At 46.9% G+C, this 18229-nt stretch overlaps 1 protein-coding gene across 1 annotated transcript in view; it reads right to left on the bottom strand.

Moving 5' to 3' along the window:
• Positions 1-18229, bottom strand: part of TTC9C (tetratricopeptide repeat domain 9C) — a 99262-nt gene that overhangs the window by 65221 nt on the left and 15812 nt on the right. The window contains exons 2-3 of the mRNA XM_068259433.1: positions 11491-11737; positions 11216-11398 (exon numbers count right to left, since the gene is read on the bottom strand). Of these exons, the coding sequence (XP_068115534.1) occupies positions 11216-11398; positions 11491-11737 (430 nt within the window). The remainder of the gene's footprint in view (positions 1-11215; positions 11399-11490; positions 11738-18229) is intronic.

Raw genomic sequence — 18229 nt, 5'->3', positions numbered from 1 at the left:
ATTCTCACATTGTCCTGGTTATTTCAAATCCAAAATGTGGCTAATTTGAATATATCACTTCTCTTCACAGTGATAACAAATACATTGGAACTTACCATTGGATGTCTTGCAGAATTAGAGAAAAGCCAGAGGCCATAAGTGAGGGGTCAAGCAGATCCAAGAGTCAGAAGATGGGAGCAGCAGGGTCCAAAGTTCAATTTTGAACTTACTTTGTGTTTTCTTTTTCCTCAAAAAATTCAGTTTCCACCAACACCCCAAAAACATAGGGGTATGCCAAATGTGAGCTCCTTTGAGGGTCTGTAAGTTACATGAATATATAGGAAGGGGGAAAATGCCAGTCAAATATGTCCAGGTAAAGAAAAAAAAGCCCACAAAAAAAAGAGAGAAAAAAACACACAAAAAAAAGGAAAAAAAGAAATTAGTAATCTGCAAGTGTGTGGTATGCCCTAAAGCACTTGATAACACACAGTGCTGGGGCTGAGGGGCAATCTGGGCAAAAATACTGTGACTCACACCGTCTCTTGTGTTTCACACACACTCTGCATCTTCTCAGGGGGGCTTTTTTCACTTCATTGGGGGGAATTAGTTCAGGGAAATGTCTCTCCCTCAGTCTAATTGAGTTCTCCAAATGGATAGGATCCTGTTGTGCAATTTGGCCAGGGGAATACATTAGGGACTTATGGACTTGAATCTGGATCTGGAAGTCAAGAAAGGTCATCTGTTGGCTTGTTGGTGTTGTGGTTGTTTTTAGATAGACCACAAATGCATTGTGCATGGTCATCTGCAACAAGAATGTTATTTTTTTGTACCATGCTTTCCTTTTCTTCTTAATAAATAAGGCTCCAAGACTTGGTCTGATAAGTCCACTGCTCCCATATTTTTATTGTGGGCGACTATGGCCTCTGGCTTTGTACGTTGTTCCGTTCTGGATGTGGCAAGAACTGTGGCCTCAGTGTGGATGGTAGATAGCATCATCACCTCCCGCTTGTCGTGGAACTTTATTGCCAGGAGCTCTTCAGATTTGAGTGCGTAGGACTCTCCTCTGCATAGTTTTTTTATTTACTACCTGTGGGGGGAGGCCTTTACGGTTTGCTCTCACCGTCCCACATGCGCCAGTCTGGACTGAGAAGAGGAACTTGAACAGTGGCACACTTGTATAAAAGTTGTCCAAGTAGACGTGGTAGCCTTGGTGGAGAAGTGGATTTAATAGGTCCACCACTATTTTGCCACTGGTGCTAATGTACTCAGGGCACCAAGCTGGCTGCAGAATGGAGTCTTTGCCTTCATAAATTTTAAAAGTGAAGGTATAGCCAGTGCCACTGTCGCATGCCCTATAAATTTTCACCCCACATCTTGCCCTCTTGCTTGGGATGTACGGTTTCATGGAAAGTCTCCCATGAAACGGTACCAGGGATTCGTCCACAGCAATTTCCCGGTGTGGGGTATACACATCCATGAACATTGCACTTAGGTGGGTCAACAGGGGTCTCAACTTAAACAGTCTGTCATGGGCAGGGTTGGTATGTTCCACATTTTGAGAGTTGTCATTCAGGTGGAAAAACTTTGACAACAGCTCAAAACGCTGCCTGGGCATTATTGCTGGATAGAGGGGTGCATTATGATAAAGGTCCCTGGACCAGTACATTTTTATCTGGGGCTTTGGGGTGATGCTCAGGCCTTCATTTCGGGCACGTTGGTGGGGTGCCATTTTCTAGTGATATAGTTGGTGGGGTGGTCAGCTAAAAATTGTAGAGCAAATAAATTAGTTTGCTCTACTAAATGCTCCCACATTGCCTCTGTCATAAAAAGCTGGAAAATGTCAATTGGTGCCTGATTGACAATGGGCACTGACACACCAGCAGTGACTGTGAAGGGTGGGATGTTAGGCGCAGCATAATTAGGGGGTTCCCAGGTGCCATTTAATATATGAAGCGGCACCTCCTGCCTGCGAGGTACCTGTGGCTGCCTACCCTGTCTGCGCCTAGCTCCCCCTGGCGCACTGCTGCTAGCAGCAGCCGGGATTGCCCATGGTGCCCTCTGCTGGGTTGCCCACGGAGCCCTCTGCTGGGTTGCCCACGGAGCCCTCTGCTGGGTTGCCCACGGAGCCCGATGCTGGGTTGCCCACGGAGCCCGATGCTGGGTTGCCCACGGAGCCCCCTGCTGTGGACAGTCCTGATGGTCCCTCATCAGCGGACTCAGGACTTGGGTCCCTCCTCAAGCGGCGTGATGGCGGCCCTTCGGACTCTGAAGATTCAGATCCTGAACCAGAGCCGGACGGAGGGAGCCAATCACTACCTGACTCATCCTCGCTGCTGCTCTGCTGGAGGATGGCGGCTGCCTCCACCACAGAATAGAGCCTCCTCACCATTATTTAAAAAGGGATAGATAAAGATGAAAAATATAAAGAGATAGAAAGATTGTTTTTAAAGTGACAGTTTTTGTTTTGTGTGTGTGTGTGTGTGTGTGTGTGTGTGTGTGTGTGTGTGTGTGTGGGGGGGGGGGGTTGAGAGGGGGGGGGGGAGGGAGGACAGTAGAGTATAGGTAGTAACAGATAGGAAGAAAAAGATCATAATAGATCAGTGATCAATAGATCAGTAGGGAATAAATGGCCAAGGAGAGGGAGAATCAGGGATTCTGGGCAGTACTGGATGTAACTATGTGAATTCTTTACTTCTTTCACTCTGATTGGCTCAGAGGAGCGCTGGCTCCTCTTCACCAGACAGATCGGCTTGTGAGCTGCCGGGTACGAGCACGCACAGCACGCACCACGCGACCATGCGTGCGCACATGCGGAAGTGCGCCTGGACGCGGATTCCCGTCCAGCTAGACTTTGACTGCCGCTGCCTGGACGAGCTTGCTCGTCCATATAGGCTGAAGCGGTTAATAAAACCTTCCAAGAGACCAATATGCCATCAAAACAAATCGCAATAAATAGTCCCAAGTCCCATTCCATGGAAGACTAGGGATCAAGCAAAACATACCCAGCAAGTGGTCACGTTATGGAGTGAAGCTCTTTGGGCTCTTTCACACTAGACCCCTTTTTTGGCGTTTCAATGCAAAGTTGATACTTTGCGTTAACTAAGGTAAAATGAAAGCGGATAGACTTTCATTTTACCTCTCACACTCAACGCTGCGTTTCGATTCGTTGCGGTACAAAGCCCCCGGGAGATTTTAATAGTCGGGAGCCAGCGTTTCCCCGTCGGGTTAATTAATTACTACCGCCACTAATCAGCATCACACCGCAGATTCCCAATGACACACCACAGGCTATTCAACGTGTGCAGGAAACGGCTCCTGCACGCGTCGTCTAATGTGAAAGAGGCCTACAAGCTGTGTGAAAGTGGGAGAGGATACACCTTTTCATTTAAAGATCTATGAAGGAAAGGACAGCTTGATCAAGCCCACTGGATGCCCTCCCTACATGGGTACAAGTGAAAGAACAGTCCTCGACTTGCTGAACTCTCTACTCCAACAAGGGTACCACCTGTACGTAGACAATTTTTACAGCAGCGTCCCTTTAAATATTTATTTTCTGCTCAGACACCAGCCTGCGGAACTTTTAGGGCAAACAGGAGAGGCCTGCCACCGCAAGTCCTGAATAAACAGTTAGAGAGTGGGGAGACCTACAGCAACCGGAATAATAAAACTGCTGGCCCTAAAATTTAAGGACAAAAAGGGATGTCTACATTTTGACCGCAATCCACTCCGACGCTACAAAACCAGTCGTGTCTCGTAGAGTGACCGTAAACAAACCAGTGGCCATTGTAGACTGCAAAAGTTTCATGGGTGCAGTAAATTTGGCCAACTTCACGCAAAGCATTTTCCTGCCCCACTTCCTCCTACTACATCAAAGCAGTATCCATAAAAATGATGCAAAGTTTGCCGCAGAAACGGAGCAAGACAGGACACAAGATACCATTGTCCTCAGTGTCAATCAAAAGCAGCACTGTGTCTTGTTCCCAGCTTTGAACTGTATCATACAGTCTTCCGCTATTAGATTTTTTTGTTGTTGTTTTTCTTCTTAACTCTGTTAGGTTTAGTTCACACTGCAACAGCTTTTCTAAGCAGCGGCGGCTGCTGGAGAGATATGCAAAGAGCGCACGTCACTTACGTCAGACTGGTCGCAACTGGCTGAACTAATGGGATCCGGTAGAGGAGACGGAGAAGATGGAGGACGGTGGTGTGGGAGGGATCTGTGCACATGGGGCTGGAGGAAGCCCCAGGTATGTATAATACCTTTACTTTAATACAGCTCTGGTACACTCTTGTGGTACAGCTCTTGTGAATGTAATGCTATATGTGTGTTCTCACTTGAGCAGTGTTATTTTATAAAAATCATCCATAGCAATGCATAAGCAGGAGCTTTTCAAATCACTCAGCCTTTCAACCAGCACTTAAAAAAATATTGCAGTGTGAACCAACCATTAGGGGTTTTCTTTTTTTGCTCTTTCACTGGACATTTTTTTTACTGGTCTTTACTTGACCTTTACCTTCCGGATGTGACCTCTGGCATGGCTGACTGGAATCTGACCACTGGCATGGCTACCAACCACCTTCTAACCACCGGCATGGCTACCAACCACCTTCTGACTAGAGAAGGCTCGAACCTCCGATTTCCAGTTCGCGAACGCGAACTTCTGCAAAAGTTCGGTTCGCGCAAACTTCTGCGAACCGCAATAAACTTCAATGGGGAGCCGAACTTTGAAAACTAGAAACATTTATGCTGCCCACAAAAGTGATGGAAAAGAGGTTTCAAGGGGTCTAACACCTGGAGGGGGGCATGGCGGAGTGGGATACACGCCAAAACTCCCCAGAAAAATCCGGATTTGACACACAGCAGCGGTTTAAGGGCAGAAATCACATTTTATTGCTAAATTGGAGGCCTAAAGTGCTTTAAAACATCTTGCATGTGTATACATCAATCAGGGAGTGTAATTAGAGTACTGCTTCACACTGACAGACCAAACGCACTGTGTAACGCAACGCAAACAGCTGTTTGTGTTGTGACAGCCCCGCTGGACTGGTGCGCACCATGGCCAAAGTGCAGGCGATGGCGGTTTTCAAGCCCATATGGTTGGGCTGAGATAGCTGAATGACAGAACAACAGTGACTGAGTGTCCAGCTGATCGAATTTGGTCTGTCCACAATGAAGCAACAACCTTATTATCCCCCGAGACATATAGTCGGCGGTCATTGCTTCATTGTGTTACGCAAGCCCCTTCACCGCGGCAAGGTAACGATCACGAAGGGGAATTGACACATGTACATGCTTTTTGTGTTGTTGCTGCACTGCAGCCAGAAAAATTAGGCAGGCACGTACACGCACCAGAAAAATTATTATAGCGGCCGGCCTTAAAAATTCAGGAATCCACCTGGAGTCCTGGACCCTGTTGGTGGTGGCGGAGAAGGCAGTCACAGCATCTCTGCCTGCATGACTCTTCCTCCTCCTCCCTCTGTGCTGCCGCAGGTGTTGAGTAAACAACTGGTTCTGATGAGAATTGATCCCACAACTCTTCCTCCTGTTCACGCTCCTCCACAGCTTGATCCACCACTCTACGCACAGCACGCTCCAGGAAAAAAGCAAAGGGGATCAAGTCGCTGATGGCGCCTTGACTGCGACTCACCATGTCTGTCACCTCCTCAAACGGCCGCATGAGCCTGCAGGCATTTTGCATGAGTGTCCAGTTCTTGGGCCAGAACATCCCCATCTCCCCAGACTGTGTCCTTCTACTGTAGTTGTAGAGATACTGGGTGACGGCTTTCTCCTTATGTAGCAAGTGGTCAAACATGACCAGGGTCGAATTCCAGCGAGTCGGGCTATCACAAATCAAGCGTCTCACCGGCAAGTTGTTACTCCGCTGAATGTCCGCAAAGCTTGCCATGGCCGTGTAAGACCGCCTGAAATGCCCACACAACTTCCTGGCCTGCTTCAGGACGTCCTGTAAGCCTGGGTACTTAAGACACAAATCTCTGAATGATGAGATCCAGCACATGTGCCATGCAGGGAACATGTGTCAACTTTCCCAAATTCATAGCGGAAATTAGATTGCTTCCATTGTCACACACCACGTTGCCGAAGTCCAGTTGGTGCTGGGTCAGCTACTGATCCACCTGTTTGTTAAGAGCAGCCAGGAGAGCTCCAATGTGACTCTCCGCTTTGAGGCAAGACATGTCATACCTGGCATGCAGCATAAGCCCTGGGGAGCTGGGGCTGTGTAGCTGGAGAGGAGATTGCAGCACCAGTAGAGTTGAACTGCCACTCAGCCAAGGAGGAGGATGACAGCGAAGAGGATGTAGCGGGAGGAGAGGAGGTGGCAGCAGGCCTGCCTGCAAGCCGTGGATGTCTCACAAGTTCCGCTGCGCAGCCACGTAAGCCCTGCTTGCCATTGGTCACCAGGTTGACCCAATGGGCTGTGTAAGTAATGTACCTGCCCTGACCGTGCTTGGCAGACCAGGCATCCGTGATCAGATGGGCCCAATGCTGTGTGCCAGAGATGACACCACTTGCCTCAACTTCATGGTACAGTTTGGGTATCGCCTTTTTAGAGAAATAATTGCAGCCTGGTACCTTCCACTGCAGTGTCCCAATGGCCACAAATTTTTCGGAAGGCCTCAGAGTCCACCAGCTGGTATGGTAACAGTTGGTGGACAGTTCCGCCAAGCCAGCTGTCAAACGCCGGGCAAGGGGGTGACTGGCAGACATTGGCTTCTTCTGCTCAAATATTTCCCTCACGGACACCTGGCTTCTGCTGTGGGCAGAGGAGCAGGAACCACTCAAGTTGAGAGGCGGAGTGGAGGAGGGTGGCTGTGATTGTGAAGGTGCAAGGGAGAAAGCGGCTGAAGATGATGCACCTGAAGGAGGAAGAGGAGAAGGAGGGTGGCCTTTCTTTTGTGTGCTGCTTTTCCTCAGGTGGTCTTCCCATTGCAGTTTGTGTCTTTTCAGCATGTGCCTTCGTAAGGCAGTTGTCCCTACATGGGTGTTGGCATCTCCACAGCTCAATTTTTGGAGGCAGAGAGAACAGATGGCATACGGCAGACAGTAAAAAAATTTCCAAACCGCTGAGCCCCCCTGGGGTGTGGGCACTATGGTGGCCTCAGCAGCTGACGTTGAAGGGCATGTTGGCTGGCTGTCCACAGGTGGCGATACATGGCGCCGGACACTGCCACCAGCTGTTTCTGACGATGAGCTCCCCCTGCTTCTTTCAGCAACTCGTCTCCACCTACTCCTAACTCCACCTCTGAACTCCCCTTGGTCATCTTGTCTCTTAGGATCCCACGTGGCATCCGTATCATCAATTATCCTCCCCAGCTTCGCTTGCCTCAGACACCTCATAAACTGCACCAACAGCAGGTACTTCATCATCCTCCTCCTCACACTTTACTCTATAGTGTCGCCTAACTCAGACATATGAGGTGGTGTAACTTGCTTAGTGCCTTCATCTTGTTGTAACATGAATGGCTGTGCATCAGTGATTTCCCCACCAAATAACTCCTGCGAAGTGTCAAATGCAGTGGATGTGGTTCTAGTGGTAGTGCTGGTGGCTGCGGAAGATGAGGTGTTCTGAGTTAAATAGTCAACCACGTCCTGACAATCTTGGGAGTTGATAGGACGCGCCTTCTTCTGAGCACTGTACTTTGGGCCAGGGCCGCACAAAATCACGTCGGCACGATCTCGAACAGACCTGCCAGGTGGCCTGCCTCTGGGTCTGCCCCTGCCTCTACCTGTTTTGTCCATAATGGGGGGGGGGGGGGGGGGGAGAACACGGACGATGAAGTGAAAGGTATGCACTGACTTGACTAGTACAATGTGCAGTCACAGAGGTGCAGTGAAAGGTATGCAGTGACTGGTATTACAATACAATGTGCAGCGGTCACACAGATGCAGTTAACAGGTATGCTCGGAGTGGTATATTACACAGTGTGCAGTCACACGGGTACTGTGAACAATTATGCAATGACTGGTATTACAAATGTGCACACACATACACACACACACACACACACACACACACACACACACACACACACACACACAGGTACCGGATAGGCACAGTGACACTGCGTGCGCTCACGTAGGTAGGTGGGTGCACTGTGAACAACAGGTAGATATATGCAGTGATGGGTATTACAATGTGCATCTGTCACACACAGACAGGTATCGGACAGGCACAGTGACACTGCGTGCACTCACGTAGGTAGGTGGGTGCACTGTGAACAACAGGTAGCTATATGCAGTGATGGGTATTACAAATCTGCACCTGGCACATTAGTAATTACCACCAAGGGGCCAAAGGCCAGCTGCGACTGACTGACAGGGCTGTATATAATGCAAGTGGACCACACAAAAAAAAAAATATAAAACACTGTGGGCGGCACCCTTAGATTCCAAGATATATAGTACAAGATCAATACATCAAAGGTAAGCGTAATACGTCTTACCTGGTACGAAGACTCAAACACAATAAAGTAGTAGAATTCGAATTTATTTAAAGCACTAGGGACTAGGAACAAGATTAGCTCTCAAAAGAGCTGTTGAGGGGTGCTTTTTTTGCAATAAGAATCAGCAAGGAGCAAGCTAACAAGCCTACAAGAGCCTAAGTGAGTGAAAAGCCTGACGCTGCCTGGGGTTCCAGGAAGGAGTGTAGCCTGATTGGCTACAATGTGCCTGCTGACTGTGATGTGGAGGGTCAAAGTTGATAAAGTTTGCGGTTCTCCGCGATCGCGAACCCCGGAAGTTTGCCGGTTCCCGTTCACCGGCGAACCGTTTGGGCCATCTCTACTTCTGACCACTGGCATTGCTATCAACCACCTTCTGACCACTGGCATGGCTACCAACCATTTTACCACCTCCTATGTAATATGGGGCTTAACCTACACAATTTGCTCATAATATTTAATATCTGTTGACTCATACTATATAGAGGTGGTAAAATTGTTCAGTGATTGGTCAATCATAATTGAAAGTGTGTACCAGGATTAAAAAAAGAATGACACTTTGGTGAGAAAAATAGCATTGGAAAAGCCTGTGGTGTTACTTGTGCGGTGTCAAAAAGTTATCTGACTATGTGTACAGTGTATCATTTTAACTGTAACAAGCAAGAGAATAGAATTTGGGGTGTATTATTGTTGAGGCCTATGTCATATGCATTTTTTATTTGCACCGAAGTGAAAAAAAACTGTAAAAAAAAAATTGCATTTTCAAAGTTATGGTGCAATTTTAGCAAAACCAGATTTGTCCAAATATTATACAATATTTATATCTGAGTAGGCCTGGGTCTCTAGTTTTTAGAATGGTGACATTTGTGACCTGTATCGATTGTTCTGAGACTCCAGGGGCTTTGCTAAGAAAGAAAGACTGCATTACTTTTGCTGCAAAAAATGGCCTTGAAAAATCCAATGGTGCTACTTGTGGTTAAAGAGAACCCGAGGTGGCTTTGTATAACGTTAGTGGGGCACAGAGGCTGGTTGGGCACACTAACACCAGCCTCTGTTGCCCCATGGTGTGTGTCAAAGACCCCCCTGCTCGCCGCTATACCCCCGCAATGCTGGCGACACGCAGCGTGTCGCCAGCACAATGTTTACCCTAGCGCTGTCTGTCAGCGCCGCTCCGCCGCCTCCTCCGCATCGCCGCTACCCGCCCTCGTCCCTTCCCTCACGCTGATTGGAGGGAAGGGACGAGGGCGGGTAGCGGCGATGCGGAGGAGGCGGGGGAGCGGCGCTGACAGACAGCGCTAGGGTAAACATTGTGCTGGCGACGCGCTGCGTGTCGCCAGCACTGCGGGAAGGATAGCGGCGAGCAGGGGGGTCTTTGACACACACCATGGGGCAACAGAGGCTGGTGTTAGTGTGCCCAACCAGCCTCTGTGCCCCACTAACGTTATACAAAGCCACCTCGGGTTCTCTTTAACAATCTGCTGTGTGCACAAACAAAAAGCTATCTGATTATGTACAGTATATAGGGCATCATTTTAACTGTGATTTACAAGAGAATATAATTTGGGATATATTACGGCTGAGGCATATGTTGTGAATTTTTTTTAGTCACAAACTGAATCAAAAGTAATAAAATTGTTTTTTCCTATACTGTGTACCAAAATAAAATACTTTTATTTTAGCTTTTAGCTCCTCACTCCTGGAGCTGATGCTTTGAAATCCACCACAGTCTGTGCGGCCGCATATAGCGGGCTTGCACACAGACAGGGTGTACAACCTCAGAGCCGCTCGCTGTATGACAACAACCATGCGAGTGAAGGAGGAATCCAGCTGCCTTTGTGCCTGATCCCTGGCTAGAGGGATAAAAGCCTACATGCTGGCTACTCCTGTACAGGCTCGCCAGCAACTTCTAGGGGTGAGAATATTCTAAATTTACCCAATCTACTGCTGTACTGTTCCCCTGAGTGCACTCTGTCTCTTCTTGTCTCAAACAAAGATACTTTTGCCACCGAGGTGGATACCAAGAGCAGCACCTTTATCCTGCCCCTCTTCCATCCTGCCACGCTGATCGCTCCTTCTGTTTGCCGGAAGTAAACCTCCTGATTCTTTTCCTAAGAGTCCTCAAACTTGGCACAATTGGTCACTTGGTGACAGAGGTTAAAATGGGAGGGGGAAGTGGGTGGAGCATAAAACAGCCAATCACATTTCAACAATTCATTTTAAATGGGAAAATGTAAACTGCAGCATTTTTAGACTGTTAAATCGCTTGGTTCTCAAACTTGGCACAGTTGGTCACTGGGTAACTGCCATTATTTAGGAAAGTGGGTGGGGCCTACAACAGCCAATCAGAATTCACCTTTGGATTTCAAGGGGAATATTTCAATGGTGCCTATTCTTACACTGTTCAGAGGCCTCAAACCAGTTACAGTAGGTCATTTGGTGATGGGGTTCAAATTCAGAAAGAGGTGGACTCACAAACAGCTAATCAGATTTGTTTGTTTATAATGGGGAAATTTCAACTGCTTCCATTCTCACATTATTGATGTCAAGGACCCCAAAGCTCACAAACTTTGTCATTGCCTGACTGTGTGACAAAGTTATAAAAAGTGCCGGACCCAACATCAACACCAAATACATACACGGGCAACGCGGGGTCTTCAGCTTGTACTAAATAATCATAATAATATTACAGTGAACATCCTACTGACAGTATATAAAGGTCATTATAACCAAAGTAACACTCAGGAATAAAACAATTATGGATCAGTATGTAATACCCCACCTTTGGGCTGCAGAGAGGCAGCTTGTGTTAAGTAGATATGAGCTGTTGTATAGTCACGAAGATGGTAGCTGGAAACTCCAGCGCGGTACAATGCCTTGACATTATGAGGTTGCAGTTTAAGTACGTACATACTGCACTCGTACACACGCTCATAACGAGGGGGCTGAATTTGGAGGAGACACGCTGAAAGAGATAAAAAAAACAAAACAAAAAAAACCTACTAAATTAACTGCGCATTTAACTTACATTTTCACAGACTCAATTTTAAATTGTACCTGCTAAATTATTATAGCAGTCTGCTTGAAGAGATTTTAGAGTCATTAGCTGTTGTGGTGTGAGGTTGAATGAAACAGGGCCCAGTCCAGATACAGGATTAATCAAGGTAGGATCTACACTGCGGAGCTGCAAAAGAGCGCGGTGGTACAAACTCACAGCATCTCTCCAACGATGCTCAGAATAGCTAGTGTTGCCCTGAGACTTAAAGGAGACTGCTTGCTGGAGCCGCTTCTCAATGGCTATATCCTAAACAAAGGAGAAAAAACATCTCTTTAAAACTATTTCATACAAATAAATACATAAATAAACATGTGGAAAGATAAAGGGGATTTATAATGGGTATAAACAATCATTCCTTTCAAAAATATTAACATTCTTTTGCTTTGCAGCCTAACATTAAAAAAACGCTTTCCCTAAAGCACCAGTATTTGGAAGTGAACAGCAATCAACTGTGGGTGGCAAGGCATCTCAAAAATACCCATATATACTCGCAAGCAAGCCGACCCGCATATAAGCCGACCCCCCCAACTTTTACCTGAAAAACCAGGAAAAAATGATTGACCCTCATATAAGCCGGGGGTAGGAAATGCTGGCTGCGTGATCCCCCCAGTGTGTGCCATTATAGCTAGTATAGTGCCCAGTATGGGTAGGTAGTGCCTCAGTATAGCTAGTAAAGTGCCCAGTATAGCTAGTGAAGTGCCCAGTATAGCTAGTATAGTGCCCAGTATAGCTAGTAAAGTGCCCAGTATAGCTAGTATAGTGCCCAGTATAGCTAGTAAAGTGCTCAGTATAGCTAGTATAGTGCCCAGTACAGCTAGTATAGTGCCCAGTACAGCTAGTAAAGTGCCCAGTATAGCTAGTATAGTGCCCAGTATAGCTAGTATAGTGCCCTAGTAAAGTGCTCAGTATAAGTAGGTAGTGCTCAGTATAGCTAGTAAAGTGCCCAGTATAGCTAGTATAGTGATCAGTATAGCTAGTATAGTGCCCAGTAAAGCTAATAAAGTGCCCCAGTATAGCTAGTATAGTGCCTCAGTATAGCTAGTATAGTGCCCCAGTATAGTGCCCCAGTATAGCTAGTATAGTGCCCCAGTATAGCTAGTAAAGTGCCCAGTATAGCGCTCAGTATAGTGCCCCAGTATGTGTAGGTAGTGCCCCCCCACCACTGCTATTAGCTTACCCGGCGGCTTCCAATATTCCCCTCTCCGTCTCCTGCACGGGACGTGTAAATAATTCACAGCAGCTCGCCCCACGACGGCTGCTGTGTGATGACGGAGGAAGCCGTAGAGAGAGCAGCTTCCTGTAGCGGCGATGTGTATTGCCGTTACTATGGGAACCGCTCTCCCTACAGCTTCCTCCCTCATCACACAGCAGCCGCCGTGGGGCGAGCTGCTGTGAATTATTTACACGCCCCGTGCAGGAGACGGAGAGGGGAATAGAGGAAGCCACCGGGTAAGCTAATAGCAGAGGCGGCCGCGGGGGAGGGGGGAGGCTATCGGCGACCAACATGATTCGCAAGCAAGCCGACCCCCCAACTTTTGGCCCACTTTTGGGGGATCAAAAATTCGGCTTGCTTGCCAGTATATACGGTAACATTGTGGAGAAGCAAAAATAAGACGGATGTGGGGAATTCTATCATTCCTTTAGGAAAACCTGATGTGTCGTGCAAAGAAAAAAAACAGGTTTAGTATCTGCTAACAATGTTTTGAACAATCCTTCAGGGCAAGGTGAGAAGTTGCTCCTCCCAGATGCCGGAACAGACAGCACTTAGACACTTACCCGACATATGAACCACCAACTAACCCACACCTTGTGCAACTACTTGACATAGACAATACACCAGGGTGGGATTGTTGCCCTGAAGGATTGTTCAAAACATCATTAGCAGGTACTGTTTTTCCCCACAATCCTTCAGGGAAAGGTGTGACGATAAACAAGTAATACAACCTCAGGGTGGGACCACCATTTGGAGAACCTTTGGACGACCAACCATACGCTTGGTCGTGAGCAGACAATGCATCAATCCGATAATGGCAAATAAACGTAGAGAAATTTGACCAAGTTGCTGCTTTGCAAATTTGCTCCGGAGAACCTTTTATCTTGTTTGCCTATGAAGCTGCCATAATCCTAGTTAAATGTGCCTTAAATGATGCTGGAGGCTCCACCTTCATGATCTTGTAGGCTTCAACAATAGCCAACTTGATCCAATTTGAAATAGTAGATTTATGCTGGGAATACACCATACAATTTTCTGTTAGATTCTTCTGTTATGCTGGGAATACACGGTTCGTTTTGAACCGTGTAATCGAGCGCTGATGGCAGCGCTGATAATTTCCGACCTGTCCGATACCCGCGCGGATCGATTCCCCGCTCGATACCACGGGCAGGACAATGGTCAGAAACGAAGAGAAGATAAAGAACTGCCCACGGGGCCGAGCGGGAATCGATCCGGCCACGCACGGGGACGCGCCGCAATCTATCGTGCGGCTCGATACACAGTTCAAAACGAACCGTGTATCCCCAGCATTAGATTTTCTGTTAGAATGCATAATTAGATTATTTTCTGTAGAGAATGGTCATTATCTCTGGTGCATTGTCTTCTATTTATCTCCTGCTGAGTAGAACAATGCCTAATTGCTTGGCAGATAAATGGTAAGATAGATACATTTCCAACATGTTGAACTTTATCTATCTGGCAGGTAAATTTAACATAGAAAAGACAGAAGGCTGCACCTGAGTTGATTTAGCTGCAAAGAAGTGCAGAGCTCCAATGGACTATATTACACAACATGCATTCAAACAGGTACAGCAATGGAGATGCAAATCAGATGCAAAATTATGCAAATTAAATGCAATTCTATGTGCTAGTCCCTAATCTAAAACTTGAATGCAGATTGGATGCAGGCTACCACAAGTATACTTAGAACATTTTACATAGAAAAGAGAAGAGAAAAGAGAGGAATGTAAAATGTTCTAAGTATACTTGTGGTAGCCTGCATCCAATCTGCATTCAAATTTTAGATTAGGGACTAGCACATAGATGTGCACTTAATTTGCATAATTTTGCATCTGATTTGGATTAAAGGCATGTATTTAGCCCCTGGGGGTCTGTACACGCCCCTGATGGTTTATAAGCCAGTTGCAGCCTGTGAGCGCTGTCATTTTTGTTTGTCTGTCTTGAAGAGATGTGTATACCATTGTATGATAAGTCGCACCAGGTAAGTTATGCTTTTAATGTCAGGTTAGTGGTTAGGTCTTCCCCGAGGGGGCACGTCACCGCCGTGGGGAAGTCTAGTAGGAATGATTTGTGCACACATTATTGCTGAAGCTAACGCCCTCCATTGCTGTACCTGTTTTAATGCATGTTGTGTAATACAGTCCATTGGAGCTCTGCACTTCTTTGCAGCTAAATCAACTCAGGTGCAGCCTTCTGTATTTGGAAAAGCTGCCTACACTCTCTTTTCTATGTAAAATGTTCTAAGTATACTTGTGGTATCCTGCATCCAATCTGCATTCAAATTTTAGATTAGGGACTAGCACATAAGATTTGCACTTAACCTCCTTGCCGGTTATCCCGAGCTCAGCTCGGGGTAACCTGCGTAGGAGGATTTCTCAGGCCCCGCTGGGCCGATTTTCCCCCAAAATTTGTTCCTACACACAGCTAGCACTCTGTTAGCTGCGTGTGGTATGTGATCGCCGCCCCCCCCCCCCCCCAGACCCCTGCGCAGCCTGGCCAATCAGTGCCAGGCAGCGCTGAGGGGTGGATCGGGATTCCCTCTGACGTCATCTCGCCCCATCGCCATGGCGACCGGGGCAGCCCAGCAGGAAATCCCGTTCTGAACGGGATTTTCTGCTTACTCTGATCGCCAGAGGCGATCGGAGTGGGTGGGGGGATGCCACTGCTTAGCGGCTATTGATTTAAAAAAATAAAATAAAAAAAAAGTGCTGCGCTGCCCCCTTGCCGCGGGAATTGGACCGGCAAGGGGGTTAATTTGCATAATTTTGCATCTGATTTGGATTCAAGGCGTGTATTTAGCCCCTGGGGGTCTGTACACGCCCCTGAAGGTAAATTTAACAGAAAATTGTATGGTGTATTCCTAGCATTAAGCCCAATCTACACGATATGATTCTTTGTGCGATTCGATTTACGATTCTATTAAATCCATCATGTCCGATCCTGATTCAATTCGATTTGCCATTGCAAAACAATAGCAAATCGAATTGGATCGAATCGAATTCCGATCGGACATGTCGGATTTAGTCGAATCTTAAATAGAATCGTAATCAAATCGCACAAAGAATCGTATCATGTAGACTGGGCTTTAGAAGCATCTTGTCCTAAATTCTATCCCGCAAACAAAACAAATAACAAATCAGTCTTCCTGTCATCAGACCTTCTAGCTAGATATTGTAGAACACATCTTCTACCATCCAACGTGTGAAAAATCCTTTGTTTCTCACAACCTGGATTAACACAAAATGTAGGTAAAACTATGTCCTGTGATCTATGAAACCTAGACATCACTTTTGGACAAAATCTTGGATTTGTCTGCAACACCAATCTGTCCTGAAAATTCTGGAAATAAGGACTTTTAAAGAGAATCTGTACTCTACAATTTTTACAGCAAAAAGCATACCATTCTATTCATTATGTTCTCCTGGCCCCCTCTGTGCTGTTTCTGCCACTCTCTGCTGCAATCCTGGCTTGTAATTAATAGTTTTAGGCAGTGTTTACAAACAAACTAACCAGCTTGTGATAGGCTCACATAAGCAGAGTGTGTGAGTCATACAGAGCCTGCAGTGGGGGCCTGCAGAGGGTGTGTATCACTTCTATCCAATCACAAGCAGCCCTGCACATTCCACACATTCCAGCCTAGCCTGACAGAGCAGAAGAAAACAGATTAGATCATATAACATAAATAACACAGCCACTGTGCAATTCGGTAAGGGTGGAGCAAGCTAGAGCACATTAGAACAGGCAAAGGAACTTATAGGATAGAAGAACTAAGGCTGAACAATTTGTTACAGAGTCGCTTTAACTGATAAAGCCTACAGCTCACTAACTCTGCAAGCTGTAGTAATTGCTACCAGGAATACGGTTTTTAGCGTAAGCATTTTAAGTGAACAATCCTGTAGCAGTTCAAATGGCTCTCTGGAAAGGCCCTGTAACACTACGGATAAATCCCAAGGAAAAACATACGGTTTGTAAACTAGAGATTTCCTAAAAAGTGCCTATAAACATTATTATTAACCTCCTGAGCGGTCTGGACGAGCTCAGCTCGTCCATCACCGCCGGAGGCTGCCGCTCAGGCCCTGCTGGGCCGATTTTTATCAAATAAAGTGCAGCACACGCAGCCGGCACTTTGCCAGCCGCGTGTGCTGCCTGATCGCCGCCGCTCTGCGGCGATTCGCCGCGAGCAGCGGCGAAAGAGGGCCCCCCTAGCCGCCTGAGCCCTGCGCAGCCGGAACAAAAAGTTCCGGCCAGCGCTAAGGGCTGGATCGGAGGCGGCTGACGTCAGGACGTCGGCTGACGTCGATGACGTCACTCCGCTCGTCGCTATGGCGACGATATAAGCAAAACAAGGAAGGCCGCTCATTGCGGCCTTCCTTGTTTATTCTGGGCGCCGGAGGCGATCGGAAGATCGCCTCCGGAGCGCCCTCTAGTGGGCTTTCATGCAGCCAACTTTCAGTTGGCTGCATGAAATAGTTTTTTTTTTATTTAAAAAAAACCCTCCCGCAGCCACCCTGGCGATTTAATCAGAACGCCAGGGTGGTTAAAGGTGACAAAGAGAGAGGAATACCTGAAAATGCAGATAACGCCACAATCTGCACCTTCAGTGTACTGATATGCTCTTATGCCAATCCTCCTGGAGAAAATCCAGAACAGCTGGCATAGATAAACTATCAAACTTAGTTTAAGACTCCAAGTTTTCTTAACTTGTGAATGGGAATGGGACAGCCATGCGTTTTTGCAAAATATGCGTGCAGCATGCATTCCTGGACCGCACAGGTCCGGAACGCATGCAGTATGAACATCAGACAGTGCACTCTATGCACTGTCTGATGTCGTGCGTGTCGGCCTCCTGCACGCGTTTCCAAAACGCGGCTGGAAACGCGTGCAGTGTGAACGGGGCCTTAATCTGACTGTCTCAGCCGAATCTGTCAGATAATGAGCTACTTTAGGGAGAATGGTAATATAATTCATTAACTCTTGAAAAATGGGGGAGAAACCGAGAGCCCAATATGGTGCAGTATGTTAATATGGAGAGATCTGTTGTGAATAAATGTGATGATTATACTCACAAGGGTGGGTCGCCACAAAGGCAACCACTGGACAGGCCGGCGGGGAGAATTGTAACCTGACCCCGCTCAGGTTTAAAAAGTCACTCTCTGTAGATAGGAGAAAATGGGGATACACCCTCCACCAAGGGTGGACTAGATAATATTGAAATATGATAACAGAGGCACCAAGTAGAATAAAATTAGTTAAAATTGTTAAAAAGGGGAAAGTGGGTGGACTCACCTCCCTTCTGAAAAAAAGGGCCGGACAATGGACAGGTTACTTACAGTCTAAAGTAACATTTATTAGTAACTCCAAAAGTGCAACGCGTTTCACAGGTAACAGTCCCGCTTCTTCAGACAAACGATTTTTCGCGGGTGCTTGTTTCCCTTCCCCAGCACCCTCCAAAAATCGTTTGCCTGAAGAAGCATGACTGTTACCCGTGAAACGCATTGCACTTT

The sequence above is a fragment of the Hyperolius riggenbachi genome, chromosome 11 (assembly GCF_040937935.1).
Source record: "Hyperolius riggenbachi isolate aHypRig1 chromosome 11, aHypRig1.pri, whole genome shotgun sequence".
NCBI lineage: Eukaryota > Metazoa > Chordata > Amphibia > Anura > Hyperoliidae > Hyperolius > Hyperolius riggenbachi.
Note: the sequence above shows the minus strand (reverse complement) of the source record. Positions and strands in the feature narration are given on the sequence as shown.